The 16,381-nt window shown below is 55.8% G+C and overlaps 1 protein-coding gene across 2 annotated transcripts; it reads right to left on the bottom strand.

The window, feature by feature from the left end:
• Window positions 1-5,032: 5,032 nt before the first annotated feature.
• On the bottom strand, window positions 5,033-9,520 carry SPON2 (spondin 2). Of its 2 annotated transcripts, XM_081047558.1 has the most exons (6): window positions 9,228-9,520; window positions 8,600-8,825; window positions 8,059-8,282; window positions 7,793-7,984; window positions 7,227-7,401; window positions 5,033-5,782 (listed from the first exon to the last, which is right to left on the bottom strand). In XM_081047558.1, the coding sequence occupies exons 2-6, from the start codon at window positions 8,820-8,822 to the stop codon at window positions 5,598-5,600; spliced, it is 999 nt and encodes a 332-aa protein (XP_080903684.1). In that variant the 5' UTR covers window positions 8,823-8,825; window positions 9,228-9,520; the 3' UTR covers window positions 5,033-5,597. The 2 variants fall into 2 exon arrangements, with proteins under 2 accessions (XP_080903684.1, XP_080903685.1); XM_081047559.1 differs by lacking the exon at window positions 9,228-9,520 and having other exon boundaries at window positions 8,600-8,910.
• Between the last annotated feature and the right edge of the window lie 6,861 nt (window positions 9,521-16,381).

The raw sequence follows: 16,381 nt of genomic DNA, 5'->3' as shown, positions 1-16,381 counted from the left end.
TGTATGTGCAGTTGTTTCTCACTGTCCTTGTCTTTAATATCTAGCTCCTTCCTGAGGAGAAAAAGTGAAATATGAGTGAGGGTAAAAAAGGGCACTGGCCCTTTAAGTCCCCTGGTAGTCCCTTCAGCTGGAAGGGGTGGGGCTTGAAACAAGTGGGGAGGTGCAACAGCAGTGGCTCCCGACCTGTTTGTCTGCACCTCTGTTATTAGAAGCAGCAATCACTGATACTTGGAGGACAAGGCCCTCTTTGCCCACCTGGGCTCCTGCAAGCTGCACGTAGGCTGCTCCAGGAACAGGTGCACAGCTGCCTGCTCGGAGGCTGGGGAGGGGGTGGGTAGCTGCTGTTTAGCTGAAACTGACCAGAATTAACTGCAATTTTCCAGTCAAGTCTTCCCCTGGAAGTTGCAAGCCTTCGGCAGACTCCAGAGTTGCAAAAGAACTACCCCAGGCAGATTCTGCCCCGATTGTTGTCCAGGTCGGGAGACAGATGCTCACATTTCAGGTGCTGCCTGCTCCACGTCCCCTCTGGTCTTTTGGCTCCTTTCACGTGGAAGTTATGTAAGGGGTGTTGGTGTGTACGGAGCTGTCAGGGCCTTGAAGTCTTTTCAGAGACAGAGCTGCGAGCTACTTCATGCTGAGCCACATCTTCTAGAAGCTCCTTCAGTGCAGTTCTCTTGGTATTAAACTCTGTTTTTGTTCATCTGAAAATGTGTAAAAGCTTTCTGCTTGGAAGGTGGTGTTGAGTGCACAACTCTGGGTTGACGGTTAGCGTCTCTCAACATGTTAAAAGTGTCATTTGATCACCTTCTGACGCCCGTGGCTGCTGTTGAGAAGTTGCAGTCGTTCCAACAGATGCTCCGTTATGGGTGAGCTGTCCTCTTCCTCTGGACCCTCTGAAGGTCCTGTCTGGTGCCTGTGCTCTGCGGTTTCATGTCGTACGCATGGGCATGGGTGGCTTTCATCTGTCCTGTTTGGGATATATTGTGCTTTTTGGTTCTGAAGATACCTTCTAATTTTAGCCAGTTCTGTAACTTTGGCACTATTTTCTCTTTAAATAGTTTCTTCTCCATTATCCCCGTTACATTTTTCAAAGTGTCACATTTAAAACATTGTAAAACTTCTCATTTTGTCTTCCATATCTTTCTGAAGTTTTCTGCCTCTTCGTCTCTGTGCTGCATTCTGGGTGATGTCCTCAGTGACATCTTCCAGTTCCCTAACTCTTTCTCCAGCTGTGCCTGGATTAGCTTTCACCTATTGACTGAGGCCTGTCAGCCCACACAGTCCTTTATTTCCAAAAGTACCTGTTTGTTTCTAATCTTCCCTTGTTGATTGGTCATTTGTACCTGTTCTATGTTCTATTTCTGCCAATTTCATATCTTGGGTGTCTGGATCTATTGGATATTTTCCTGCTGACTTTCAGTTAATCCCAGTGACTTGTTTTCTTGTTTAACTGGTGACTGGGATTGGTGGGAGGCCTGAGACCCACACTTGCCGTTGGGAAAGCTTCCTTCAGTGCTGTTCTCTTGGTATTAAACTGCTTCTGCTCTTCCCTGATATCAAGGGACACCACTGTCCTGAAGGCCCCACTCAACAGCAGCCCTCAGGGAGCCCTGCCTTTCCCAGCTGCTCACTTAGTTTGGCCTACCCCCACCTCCCCTTTGCTCCAGCCCCAGTTCCATTATTTTGTTGGTTTATTTTTGGAAGGAGGAGGAGGAAGGGAGAGTGCTCCCCTACCTCTTCTGAGAAGGACAGAGTCCCTGATGGTGTTTTCATCCAGAGTTTAGGGTCTAGTTGGACTGTGTTGTGGAGGATGTCCCCTCGGAGCATCTGGGCTGTGTCCTCTAAACATCCTTTTCTATAGCTTTAGTGGAGTTTGGGCAGAAGTGGGTTAGATGTGACAGTTCAGTCTACCATCTTTGCCAGGAGGTCCTCTCCCATCACTTGTCAATATCCTGCCTTCTTCCCCCCAGTGCCACCCCAATGCCACCAACCGCTCAGCCCCAGCCCCCGTCACCTGCTTGGTGTTGCTGAGCGCAGTGGACCCGTCCAGAGATCCTCCCCTCCTTCAGCAGTTAGCACTGCTGAGCACTTCCATTGCCACTCAACATGCTAGCTCTGGGTCCTGCACCTGCTGGGCCCAGGCTGCAGCCCCCTTGAAACCCAGCGTACATTGCTAGCCTATGTAAGAGGCCTACAGGTATCAGTGTGGATGCTGGGACAACCTTGTTTGGCCCAGTGTCCCTCACTTGTTCGGTAAATGAAAGTGTCGCAGAACCCACAGCAATAAACTTGTCTTCATTCGTTCCTTCTCTCTCTCCCTGGGCTGACCTAGCTGGGCCAAAACCTTCCTGAACTTAATGCTGTGAACAGGGTTGGCTGAGACATCTCCGCATTTTGTCGCCAGTCTGTGAGTATCTGTATTGCCTTTACATCCAAAGAAAACCAAAATTCGTCCATTTTTGTACCTCTTCCCCCGCATCTGTGTGGCCAAACCTCCCTCTTCTGTGTTATTGCTATAACCTCTGACTCACTGCCTTTTCCTGCCCTCCTGTACTCTACTCTCAGAATGACAAGATGAGTCTTCACATCGTATACTGAGGAGTTGTTATTTTTCATTCGAAGCCTTGCCATGACACCACACCCCAGTCATCTCACTAGGAGCACAAGCTCACAACCCATCTGACCGGGCCTCCCACCAGGCTTCCCCCAACTCTCTGTAGCAGCCACACAGGCCTCCTGGCTGTCTCCCTAACACAGTGGGGCCTTTGCTTTTGGCTGTTTGTCTGCCTTGGACACTCATCACCAGATACAGACTTCCTCATTTTCTCCTTCAGAGCTCTGCTCAGAGGTGGGCTCATCAGTGAGGGTGTCCCCATCTACCTTCCTGAAAGTGTTCTGCACCACCAGCACCACCACCACCAGCACTACCACTACTGTGATCAACACCGCCAGCACCAGCACCACCACCATCACACCATCACACTATCGTAACCATCACCATCATCACCATCACACCATCATCGTCATCACCATCGTCATCACCATCACCGTCAGCACCATCATCACCACCATCACACCATCACAACCATCACCATCACCACCACCATCATCACCATCATCACCACCACCACCATCGTCATCACCATCACTGTCAGCACCACCATCACATCATCATAACCATCACCATCATCACCAGCACCATCATCACCACCACCATCACCATCATCACCACCACCACCATCGTCATCACCATCACTGTCAGCACCACCATCACATCATCATAACCATCACCATCATCACCAGCACCATCATCACCACCACCATCACCATCATCACCACCACCATCACCATCACCATCATCACCATCATCACCACCACCACCACCATCACCACCACCACCACCATCACCACCACCACCACCACCACCACCATCATCACCATCACCACCACCACCACCATCACCACCACCACCAGCACCATCATCACCACCACCACCATCACCACCACCACCACCACCATCATCACCATCACCACCACCACCACCACCACCACCATCACCACCACCACCACCACCACCATCATCACCATCACCACCACCACCACCATCACCACCACCACCACCACCATCACCACCACCACCACCACCAGCAGCACCATCATCACCATCACCACCACCACCACCATCATCACCATCACCACCACCACCACCATCACCACCACCACCAGCACCATCAGCACCAGCACCACCGTCACCATCACCACCATCACCATCACACCATCATCGTCATCACCAGCACCACCAGCACCACCTGTACTGGCAGCAGTGTTCTATCCCCTCTTCTCCAGAGCCTGAGCGTTTTCTAACACAGGATTTCCTTGCTGGCTTACTTCCATGATCTGTCTCCCTCAAATCTCAGTGCTTTAACACAACAAAGATGGTTTCGAAGTCGGTCACAGGTCCTCTGGAGGTGGGCGTGCTCAGTGTTTGGGCCCAGGTGGCTTCTGCAGAGGTGCCTCCATGTCGACATGCGCTTTGGGGTCTGGAGCGCCTCACTGAGCAGTAAATGTTCTGGCCCCAATGATATTGTCATTTCTCCCCCTGCCCAGGGCCCACCATGCCTTGCTTCTGGAAAGGGGGGAAAGCAGACATGGGTGTCCACAGGGGTCTCTACCATAGTATCTTCTCCCGGCCTTTCAGTGTCCTTCAGGGTTTTACATGTCTCGTAGAGAGCACATGGATTTGGGGTCCAGTCTGCCGCCGTCTCTTCAGGTTTAAGTCTAGCGTTGTGTTGTGTGCTTGGTTCCGTGGTGTCCTTGGAGTTTTGCACTCAGGCTTGGGTAACACAGTCAGCATGTTTCATCACATCCTACCGTGTTTCCCTGAAAATACGACCTTGCTGGACAGTCAGCTCTAATGTGTCTTTTGGGGCAAAATTAATATAAGACCTAGTCTTGTTTTACTATAAGACCGGGTATAATGTAATATAATATAATATAAATAATACAGTACTGGGTCTCATATTAACTTTTGCACCAAAAGACGCATTAGAGCTGATGGTCTGGCGAGGTCTTATTTTCAGGGAAACACGGTATATGTGCTGATCCCAACATAGCGACTTTGCAGTTTGTTGTTGCCTCTTATTTAGGCGTGTCCTGCTTGTTTTCCTGTGTGTTTGGTGGGTTTTGATTGTGAGCTCATGGTGGGAATTTTTTGAGTCCTGAGTCCACAGTGGGGTCTCCAGGGAAGATTTGCGCTCATTTTCTTTAGGCACCTCAGGGCATTACCAGCCCAGGAATTTTTTAAAAACCTTTTTAACTAGGATTTTTCAGATCGCATGTCCATGTGAGTGAGGGGTTATATTCAGGAATTTTCAAGGACAATTTGTTTCTTCTCTATGCAGAGCCAAGTGCAAGAAAGGCCTGTGTCTGGGGCGTGACCCCTGTTTGGGAGAGACCCTCCTCTCAGGGTGGGTGGGTGGCCTGTGTCTGCTCACTCTGCCCTTGCCCAGTGCCCATCCAGGAAATGCCACTGTCAGGAAATAGTTTTTATTCAAGTGCATAGATCAGTAAGGTAACAATGCTAGGTGAGGTGTCCCAGCCTGCCCCCCTTTACTTGTCTCTTGCACGTCACCTGCTTGGATGCCTAGAGCAGCAAACACTGGTGGCAGTCTTGCCCCAAGGAGCAAGTATGGCTGCCAGGCTACTGTGCCAGCGGCTGCCTGGGCACTAGGTCCGAGCTGTTTCACAGCGTGTGGGGTTCAGGCTCCTGGCCTGGGGCACCCTGCTGTCCTGCAGTGCACCTGCCTGGGCATTGAGTACACACCGTTGCCATGGCAAACAGTGGCTGCACGTGGTAGACATCCTGGATGTGACTCAGAGCAGACTCGGGAGCCTCCACCAGAGGGAGCCTACCTCCGCCGTGGGGCCCCACCCCGGCAGCACTTGCAGAAAGGAGGCGCCTGTTCACCGCGGCCCCTCCGGCCCAGGCATGTCTGTGTGAAGGGACCAGTCAGCAGGGAGCTCAGAGAGGTGATGACACTGCCAGCTTGGCCCACTTTCTGTGTGGCCCTGACCCAGCTGCCATGGAGCTGAGGGGCTCACACACAGTTGTCAGGGATGCACTCTGCCTCCTCTTCCAGCTCAGGGCAGGGCGCCCCGTGGTTGGCAGGCTGCACACGGACATAGCGGGTCCTGCTCTTGGCTCCCAGCTTCCCACAGGGACCTGTGCACAGCCCCCAGGAGGACCACAGGGAGACCTCGCAGTCCAGCGGCGTTTCTGGAACTGGAGCAAGCACAGGGGAGACCGTGCATGAAGCGCGTGGAGGAGGAGCGAGGGCAGAAGGGGGCCCAAGGTGGTTCGGAGTGCATGGGGAAGAAACTCTTGCCTTTCTCAGCACAGTTCAGAGTCAGCTGCGAGAAGATGCCACTAAACGCACCTCCTAAGAAACCACGACTTGACTTAATATTTCTATGCTAAGAGCCAGATGCTGTGCTCGTGTCCACTGTCTGGGGCTTTGGGGACCAACTCTGACATCGTGGTGGCAGGAACTCCTGGGGGACTTTTAGCTGTGTTCACGGTCCCCGGGGTGAGTGGGGACCACTCCTGTTGTGAAACGTGCTGTGGGGGCGCGCACTGAGGGTCTAGACCTCCTGCTACGAACCCAGTCACTGACATGTGTCGGAGCTGACCGTGGACGGAGTGTGGCCCCCCGCGCTCGCCAGCACCTGGCACACAGGCCCTCCCCCAGGGGGCAGGGCCACCTCCATGAACACTCCCACCATGCCCTTTGCTGGGGAAGGGACAGAGGGATCCACTTAGTGAAGTGTTCTTCCTGTCAGCTGTGACACGGGCCACGTGGGCTCACCAGTGACGGGGCCTGGGGCCTCCTCCACACCTCACTTCTGGGCTGTGGACGTGTGAAACACTTTTGCTTATAAATGTGGGGCAAGAGAATCAACCATCAAATCTCTCAGAATTCGTGTCGTCCTCACCAAATGCTCTGAACCCCAGGACCCGTGTCATCTTGTACTGAATACTCTGACCCCGAGAATCCCCGTGGTCTTGTACTGAATGCTTTGATCCCCAGGACCCCATCATCTTGTACCGAGCCCTCCTACCCCATTTTGAAGTTGTCAGAGATTCAAGTGACCTTGTGAGCACGGCACCCTTGGCCATCTGAGCACAGTAGCCTTGGCCTGAGTTGACTCCCTTCCTAGCACCCCTGGTGGCTTCGGTGGCTTGGCCTGGCAGTGGGTTCATCACACCCAAGAGCCTAGCTCACAGTTGGGGACCTCAGTTGCAAGTACGGGCTGCTACGAGGATGTGTCATCAGGGTGAACGACGTTGCCTGGGCTCTGGACCGTTCCACCTCATGGGGTCACATGTGGGCGACAGGCTTGGCCTCAGGAGAGTGCTGGCTGTTACAGTGCCATCACTGCCCCCCCGCAGACAGTCCCTCCTAGCTGTGTCTGGCCTCTGAGTGCCGCTGTTTCCACGGGGTAGACACTCACTTTCCCAGCTCTTCTAAGGGCGAGAGGGAGGAGCCTGGTGCAGGGACTCGGGACCCTGTCACACGCCCCGTGTGACAAACCTGAGTGATGCTCTGCCCCCTGCACCAGTGCTGGACATGGCAGCTCCCGTGAGCCTGAGCGCTTGGCCCCAGGGTCACGACTGTTGGGGGCAAGAAACGAGGTGTGAGCCCAGCAGTGGGGTGGGAACCGTGTACCTGAGAGGCTGTCCATGATCTCATTGCCCCTGCTTGCCAGGTCCAGGGCGGGTGGGACGAAGGCCCGGGGGCTCTGCCGGAGTCGCACCAGGGTCACCCTGGCGATGGGGGGCAGGGCCTTCAGCCGTGGGTAGTAGAAGGAGTTGGCTGGGTGGCTGGGAGAGGAGGATGTTATCTGGGGGAAGATGGGGCGATGTCAGCAGGGACCGAGAACCCAGAGCCCACCTACTTCTGCTCTGTGGCCCCAGACTGGAGCTAGTGCGGGGTCCAGCGGAGCAGTGCAGAAAACACCCCACCCTGGGCCTCCTCTGGGCGACATAGCCCAGGGTGGTCTCCGTGTCTTATTGGGGAGCAGGGCTCATGGCCTGGGGAACAGACCCGGTCTCCAGGGCCCTCCGCTCTCCCCCCTCCTCAGCGCAGCAGGCTCCCCTGGGGCAGGGCTGCACCCTGCTCACGGGGATGCTGCGGACAGGGGTGCCTTCTAAACAAGGGACAAAGCTGGGCAACAGGAGCCTCCCTGAGTGGCCAGTGCTGTCACCCCTCGCCTAGGGCTTTCGTCCTCTCACCTCTGTCACCGTGTCCTGTGGGATGGTCGCAAAGTTGGGAGAAGAGAAGGTGAAGCCACTGTCTGTCCCGGCGTCATGTGGGTAAAGGTCCACGGTGACCTGCTCCCTCCATCGGTCCCCGTCACACATATCCAGACTGTCAATGCCCACAAACCAGTCGGGGCTGGGGACAATGCGGACCACAAAGGACACCTGGGGGACGGGTTCTCAGTGAGGCGGCCACCACGGCTCACGCCCCTGCCCTCCCTCTGGCCACCACCACTCACGAGCGAGTGCCTGGCGTGGACCTCAAGCTCCGTGGAGGTCTGGCCCGTGCCGCTGGGCACGGCGGGCGCTGAGAACACCTCGTGCACACTCTGCAGCTGCTCCCCGGCCGCCTGCAGCTCCCTCATCAGGACCCAGGCCTCGCCGCGCTCAGCGAAGTCCCTCAGCCCGTGGCTGGCATACTGCCTCTCCCTCCACATGCTGTAGTCAGAGCTGTGCGCTGCCCCTGCAGACCCCCGCAGGCCCCCGCGTGAGCAGTGCCCTCGGCACCGGACCCACTTCCCGCCATTATGTGGACATCCTGCGGCCTCATGCTGCCCGGGCACCTTGCGGGTGGGACGGGGTCCCGCTGGCCCTCCCCATGGCTGGCTGTCCTGCCCCACCCGTCCCCAGAGCCCAAGCATGCAGCAGGCTCTCAGCACATTTTTCCTGCATGAAGTGAATGGGATGAGAGTGCCCTCCAAACTGTGAAGTGCAGTGCAGCTGTCGGGTGACTGTCCCCTGCAGGGCAGACACACGGGTGGGGGGACGGGCTGCACTCACCCAGCAGGGAAGACCACTGTGCAGGAGGCCGAAACAGAGGGTACTGCTTGGGGAAGGCCGTCTGGCTCCACTTGCCCATGAAGCTGAGGCTATACTTGGCCAGGGACCGTGCTGTGCACACGGGGTCTCCCCCCAGCGGCTGGCCGGCCACAGAGCCAAGTGTGGCCAGGAGGAGAGCCCAGAGGGCCCTGCCCTGGGCAGCGGCCGGGGTTGGGGCTTCCATCACCTAGGAGAGGAGGGAGAGCACTACAGCTGCCTCTGCTGGTCCCCAGCCACCGGATAGGGACCGAGGGGGCAGCCACTGAACATTCCTTAGTGCTCCTCTTCTGGGCTCAGGCGTGGCCTCACCGTTCCTTCGTTCGGGGAAAGCAAAGCCAGGCAGGTTACAGCTGGGTCCACAGGCATGTCTGTGGGAACCCAAGGTACCTCGCAGGCATGCAGCACTGGCACCGCCAGCTTGCAGCCCGGCTGTCCGGGCTGCGGCGTCCCTGGTTACTCATGCTGGCGCTACCCTCTGAGGTACGCAGGACGCTGGAGGGTGAGTTGCGCCCAGGACTCCACAGCCCACTCGGGCTTCCCTCTGCGGCACTGCAGGTTCTGGGGGGACAGGCACACCCCGGGTACTCACACAGCAGGAGCAGCAGCAGGCAGGCGTTGGGGCTGTGGCAGCCGTCCCAGCAAGAGCCCGGAGCTCCTTTATCCCGAGGCTGGCACCGGGTGGCCAGTGAGGCCCAGGTCCCCACCACTGTGGTAGCGTGCCACAGATAGAGCGCTGGAGAGAGAGCCCTCCGTGCCCTGGAGCTGCCCTCCGTCCTCACTGACTCGGAGCAGAGGCTTCTCCAGCGCTGAGGTCACTCTCCTCCCTGGGGCGGGTGCCTGCCACTTGCCGCACCCCTTCCTTTGTCTTCCCCTCCAGCCCTCCCCTCCTCCTCTCTCCCTCCTGCTGTCTGCTTTCCCATCAAGCCGTTCCTAGTGTCTCCCTGGAGGTGGTGCCACAGCCAGTGGCTGGAAGAGCAGCATGGGCAGCCAGCGTGTCACAGCCTGAGTTAGTGCCAGCGGTGGAGCGGGCTGGGGAGTGGGGCCTTGGGGCGCGGGGGCTCTGCAAACACAGCTGCCTCCTCCCATCACAGCTGCACAGGCCACACTGCTGGCCTCTGGGTGGTGGGGGACAGCCTCAGGGACAGTGCCAGGCCTCAGGGCCTGGCAGCACTAGGACAGGACACATTGTGAGGTTTCTCTGCTGGCCGTCAGGAAAACGTTTCTAGAACCAGAATCCTGAGGTCAGGGCTCAGCATGGTCCTGCTCCTGGGAACCACCCAGGAGCTTTAAGCTGAAACAAAGCGTGCTGATGGCTGGAGCCATGTTAATGTTTCACATGTTCAGAGACAGAATACACAGACACAGCAGAAGTAAACACAAACAAGACTAGTGGCCTCCCAGCACTGAAGTGACAGGAGCACAGCGCAGAGGTCATGAGCACCACACAGGTCCTTGGGCCGGGCGGGGACAGTCCCCTGTCAGGCCCTCACACTCAAAGAGCTTGTGTGTGTGTTATGCAGAGGCGTTCAGAATACTCAACTCACTTAAAAATAGCAAATAAACCTCCTACACATTAACAGAAGGAGAATGTTTTATGAAAAGCAGCTCCATGTTTCAAAAAGAAAAGCTTTGTGAGGAAAGTGCCTGTCTTGCTGGGCGGCTCCCACGCCCGCCCACCGCTCCTCTGATAGGCATGCTGTGCTGGTGCCATCTGTGGGCCCTCGTGGACACGGCCTCGTGGGCTCGTGTGGACCGACCCACACACTCAGGGAGAGTGGGTAGATGGCTCATAGCGTCTTCCAGCTCTTCTCTCTGCTCCTCCTTGGAGAAGTGGCCCCTCCTGTGTTTGAGGACAGGAGTAGGACATGGCCTGGGGCATCTTCTCAGGCTCACCTGCTACCCTGAGGTTCTCTCAGGCACCATGCAGTTCTTGCCTGCCGTCTAGCGCTGTGACGGCTCAGGGCTCACCCCATTTTACAAGAGGCTCAGGACAGTTGAAATGTATCCCAGTGTCATCAGGGAGGACTCCGCCTGGGATGTGTGGCTAGTGGGGACCAGAGGCCAGGAGATGTCCATCAGGGCAAGGCCAGGAGGCACTTCCTTTCGGGGTGGAGCGCCCCCCTCAAGATTGTTCCTGAGGGTGTTCGTGGGGCACAGAAAGGGGCCCCATTCTTTGCCATGCTCAGAAAGGAGCACAGAGAGAGGTCCAGGGACAGCTGACCTGTGGCAGCTTGGTCTGAGCTTGTCCTCATTGGGGAGTCAGGCCGGTAGGGAGTCTGGACTCTGCTGCCCAAGACCTCCTGCTGCTGGTTAAGCGAATCAGTGATAGGGAAACACCGCAAGGTGACTCCATCCAGGCAGGGGCTCCGCCATGGCGGGCACCCACCCACCTGACCGTGGTGAACTCATCCATTTGTTAACACTTGTCCAGCATCTCTGGGGCTGAGTGCTGCGGACACATAAGTGCCCTCACAGACAGAGCCGTGCTCTCCCAGGCTGTGGAGGGGCTGGGGGACCGCACGTTTTGTACATTGAATCTGTTATTCAGTGAGCGCTTGCGTACCTGGTTGACACTAATGCTGGGGTCCCTTCCTGTAAGTCACTCTGTGGTCAGTCACCCCTGAGGTAGTTTTAGGGGAACAAGGCTCAGGAGTGAGACTGCAGGCCAGGACTCTGAACCCCCTACTCCCTGTCTGCACCCCATCGGCACACCACACTCCCTGTCTGTACCCCCCATCTGCACCCTCTGCTCCCTATCTGCACCCCCTGCTCACTGTCTGTACCCTCTGATCCCTGTCTGCACCCCCCATCTGCACCCCCCACCTGCACCCCCTGCTCCCTGTCTGCACCCCCCATCTGCACCCCCTGCTCCCTGTCTGCACCCCCCATCTGCACCCCCTGCTCCCTGTCTGCACCCCCCATCTGCACCCCCTGCTCCCTGTCTGCACCCCCCATCTGCACCCTCTGCTCCCTGTCTGCACCCCCCATCTGCACCCCCTGCTCACTGTCTGCACCCCCCCATCTGCACCCCCTGCTCCCTGTCTGCACCCCCCATCTGCACCCCCTGCTCCCTGTCTGCACCCCCCATCTGCACCCCCTGCTCCCTGTCTGCACCCCCCATCTGCACCCCCTGCTCCCTGTCTGCACCCCCCATCTGCACCCCCTGCTCCCTGTCTGCACCCCCCATCTGCACCCCCTGCTCCCTGTTGGCACCCCACATCTGCACCCCCTGCTCCCTTCTATAACCCCCCCATCTGCACCCCCTGCTCCCTGTCTGCACCCCCCATCTGCACCCCCTGCTCCCTGTCGGCACCCCCCATCTGCACCCCCTGCTCCCTGTCTGCACCCCCCATCTGCACCCCCTGCTCCCTGTCTGCACCCCCCATCTGCACCCCCTGCTCCCTGTCTGCACTCCTCCCCCCACTCAGTGACTAACAGCTGCAGTGGGCATCCCCTCACTCCCTGACCCCTGACCCCACAAGTCAGTGTTAGCACAGGATGAGCCCTACATTTGCAACTTGAAGAGGTGTTTTTAACCCCAGCGTGGGCTTTGGGCAGCTGTGAAGTCCTTCCCGACGAGAGGTGGGTTTCTAAGAATTTGAGTCGTAGCTGCTGAGGACAGACCTGGCATGTAGGATGTGGCTCTGCCATGGAACCCAGAACCCAGGCTGTCCGGGGTGCTGGACTTCCAGCTGGAAGGGAAAGGCCTTGGTCCCTCTCCATTTGGGTTCTGGCCTAGGGCCCTTCAGGCCGAGTGTAACAAGGGCTCCTTCAGGCCCTCCCTGGGCGTGGCACAGGCCTGACTCTGGCTGGGGGACAGGTCGTCTCCTCCAGAGCACACAGACGCAGCCTGGTGTCTGGCTCCCAGGGGGACACTGCCAGCCACACAGGCACACATTTGTCTCTCACTCACCCACTCACCAGATGTTTACCAACGGCCACTCCTGCCAGATACCACAGCCTCTGCTCACACAGCTTTCCAGGGGCTGCTCCAGGCCTGCAGGCTGACCATGCCCGGCCACAGGCCGAGCAGTCCAGGGCCCCCGTGCCGCTGTCCCTCCTCGTCTCAGCACCTCCTCCCTGCAGCGGGGCTCTCCCAGCTTGTTCCACACCTTCCTCCCGCTGCCACCCTGGTCACACCCTGTCCCACCTGGCTTTGTTCTCCTGTCAGGACTCCTGCAGGCAGAAGCCTGACTCATGTAGGTGGACAGGATTTGCCATGTAAAGCCATTTAGAGTCGTTAGACGGGCTGCAGAGACTGGGCTGAGCTCTCCAGGACTTCCAGAGCCGAACTGCTGCTGGCCCACCACCGGACCTCCCCTCACGGGGCTGCACTCTGGGCTCAGGTTCCCTGAGCACCTCTGCCGGGTGTTCAGGGGGTCCTGGGCCCAGGAAGACAGTAGGAGCCCCACACGGCCTCCCATCGCTCCTGGAGCTAATGTCCAGTGGGGGCCTTGCCTGTTGGGTTACCCTGTAAGCAGGACTCCTGTGACCATATCTGGCTCGCAGGGGCAGCGAGAAGCCAGGACTCTGGCCAGGCATTGCCGAGACCTCCAGCCCCGCTTTCTGAGGAGGCCGAGGATGGGGGGACAAGTGCTGCCTTGCTGTGCATACGGACTCGTTGCCTCTGAACCACAGCCAGCCTCCTGTGAATACAGGCCTGTCTGTCCAGGCAGATCTGCCACGTGGCTCATCCAAATTGAGAAGCTTCTGAAAATGCCCTCTTTCGTAAAAGCCGTGAGAAAATAGGCAAACATAGTTGGAACAGACTTTTTCAGTGCAGTCAGCCCTCACTTAACGTCCTTGATCGGTTCTGTGACTGCGGCAACGAACTGCCCCACAGTAAATGTGAACACGGGTGAGGTGCCGTGGCGCCGTCAACGCTCTAACAAACTTTAGCGAAAGGACCGGCAGGACCGGCTGGGCTGGGACTTCAGCAAAGGCTTGCAGCAATCTTTGCAAGGTTTTCGGGTTTGTCTGTGTTTTTTTAATCAAGGGAATTGTCTGAATCTTGCTAACGACAGACAGCAAATTATGACATGTTTTGTTTGCGGGTGTGTTTTTGTGTTTGTGTGTTTTTCTAGTGCACAGCTCAGTGGTGTCAGGCGTCCCCATCAGGCAGCCATCAGCACCATCCATCCTCAACGCTGCTCATGTTGTCACTCTGACACTGTCCCCTTTACACATGACTCGCCACCCCCAACCCCTGGGGAGTGACAACTCTAGGGGCTTGTGTAAGTGGAATCACACAGTGTTTGCCCTTTTGTGACTTGAAGACTTATAATAATGTCCCCAAGGTCCATCCATGGTGGAACGGTGTCAGGGTTTCCCTCCTTTTTAAGTCCGAAGAGCGTCCCACTGCGTGGATGGACCCCCTTTGCTTCCCACCATCCGCTCGCGGACACTCGGGCGGCTCCCACGTTTTCGTTGTAGTGAGCAGTGCAGCTGTGAACACGGGTGTGCAAATCTCTCCTCGAGACCCTCTTGCACTCCCAGGTGTATGCCCAGAAGTGGATTCCTGGGTCACAGGAAGGTCTGTGTTTAGCTTCTGAGGACCACACTGTCCCACAGCAGCCAGTGCTTTGCGTTCTCGCTGACAGCACAGGGCTCCCTTTCCTGTGTCCTCGCCCAGCTGTGAGGTGTTTGAACTGCCCTAGGCTCACCCCCACTGCCCAGCCCTGTAGTAGCTTTGAAAGTTAACAGGCCACATCATGGTGTCCCGTCAGCTGCGGGATGGGACAGAATTGGGCTGGAGCTCTTTCAAAGCAGCATTCCCAGGAAGGTGTCATATCTGACCTGTCTTTCTGGGAAGACCCTACTTGCATGGCTGCCTGCATTTGACGTGGTTCAGAGCTCCCCCAGTTTGAAGCCCTTCCCAGGAGAACGCCAGCTGCCACAGGGGCCACTTCCAAGATGAGGCCCTGGGGAGGGGGCAGCCCTGTCCTCCCACTCTTCACCCTTCTGCGGGCTGGACGGGGTTTCCGCACCTCTGGAGATGCAGGGAGCTGTGGGAGCAGAAGGCCATCAGGTGCGGGGGGCCGAGAAGGCCTCAGGCCTTTCTGTCACCTACTGTGGGGGCGGCTGCTTACAGCACCTTCATCACGGCAGTTCCTGCAGCCACCGGGCTATGCTCACGCTTTCACTTCTAGGAGCTTGTTGCTAGAGAAGTAGAAGGTTACTCATTTTTGTATATTTATCTTGTATCAAAATTTCTTACTGATGTTTAACTTGTTTAACTAAGGTAAAAGGGAACTCCCTAGGTTTATAGTCATGTCTACCGCATGAGTAATGGTATCTGTTTTTTCCCCAATGTTGATGTCATTTATTTGGTTGTTTTCCTGTATTTGCTAGACTTCCAGGAAATGTGGACTTACCACAGCCATGGCCACTGCTGGTCCTGCAGGCTTGGGAGCAGTTTTGGGGCTCTGTGGAGAAGGATCGTGCCACCGTTGTGCAAAGTCCTTTTGATTAGTGTTTTATTGGTAACGATTGCTGCCTTTTGTCACCTTTCTTGTCAGTTGTCATGGATTCAGTGCTCCACTGTTCTGTGCTGACCGGCCGTGAGGTTACTGGAGTGGCGTGAGCCTGGCTCCGGGTGCTGGCTGTAGGTTCTCCCTGTGGGCCTCTTCCTTAGCCTGTTCTTGTCTTCACTGTAGTTTCGCTGTAGGTTTTTGTGGTGGTTTGGGGTTTGTTTGTTTTCTGGTACTACATCAGGTTTTTCTATCATACTAGTTTCATGAGATAAATCAGAGTTTTTCATCTTTTTATTTGTCTTGGGAAAAGTTAAAATAACACTGGAATAACTTTTCTTCCAGGTTAAGGTTAGATCACCCTCAGCTGTGAACATATCTGTTGCCAGTGCTTTCCTTTCTTCGTTAATTTTTAACCACTTTTCCAGTTTCTTGTATCTGCCTATTCGTGTTTTCCCCTATTTTAAGTTATTTTGGTAATTTTATGTTTACTAGAAAATTACCTGTTTGCTCCAGGCTTCCGAGCGGCTGCCCCAGATTTGCAGGTTGTAGTACCATATCCCTCTCGTCTTTCCTGTCCGTGGGTCGTCTTTGTCACTCCTGATCACGTGCAGGTCTCTAAATCTCAATATGCACAAGTTCCAAAAGGCGACCTTCATTCCTTAGTCTTCGGTGGGCAAAGGGTTTCTATTTGATTTTCTTTTAGAAAAAACATTTTGTCATTTTTCCTGTTTTCTTATTAATTAATTTCTGGTTTTATCTTCATCATTCTTTCTTGCTACTTTTTAAAATGAATCTTACTGTTTGCACTCTAGTTTCCTAAGGTGGGCACACAATGCCTCACCCTCACTGTTATTTTTCCCTCTGAGCATCTGAATTCAGTGTCAGTTGAGCCCCTGGCTCTGCTGAGACGTGTTTACATTTTTGTGGCTTTCCAGAAAGTTCGGGTGTTCAGACTTGGTTTCCTGTTTTATATAAGGGAACCTCGGAATGTGTTTCTTAGTTTCCAAATGTTAAGATTGGAGTATATGTGTGACATTTTTTCTGCTATTTATTTTAAATTTCATTGTATTATGAGATCATTCTCACTGACATACGTTTCTGCAGAACGTAACGCCGTGGCCTCAGGGACCATACTGTGTCTCCTTTCTGAGGATGTGAAGACCCAGCTCTCCGTCCACTTGGCGGGGAGGAGGGGGGTGTTTCAGTTACCGGTAGCTTGGCTGTGAAGAGCCAGAGAGAGTCCCTGAGGGTGCACTCATCACCCTTGTCT

Source organism: Rhinolophus hipposideros (assembly GCF_964194185.1).
Source record: "Rhinolophus hipposideros genome assembly, chromosome: 1".
Lineage (NCBI taxonomy): Eukaryota > Metazoa > Chordata > Mammalia > Chiroptera > Rhinolophidae > Rhinolophus > Rhinolophus hipposideros.
This window is presented reverse-complemented; position numbering and strand designations above follow the sequence as displayed.

Bases quoted from the DNA above. Each gene is read 5' to 3' on its own strand.
- SPON2 (XM_081047558.1), bottom strand. From the start codon at position 8,822: ATGGAAGCCCCAACCCCGGCCGCTGCCCAGGGCAGGGCCCTCTGGGCT. The intron at 7,402-7,792 runs GTGAGAGGACGA...ATCTTCCCCCAG, and splicing joins CACAGGACACGGTGACAGAG to ATAACATCCTCCTCTCCCAG. The intron at 5,783-7,226 runs GTACACGGTTCC...TGCTTGCTCCAG, and splicing joins GATCATGGACAGCCTCTCAG to TTCCAGAAACGCCGCTGGAC.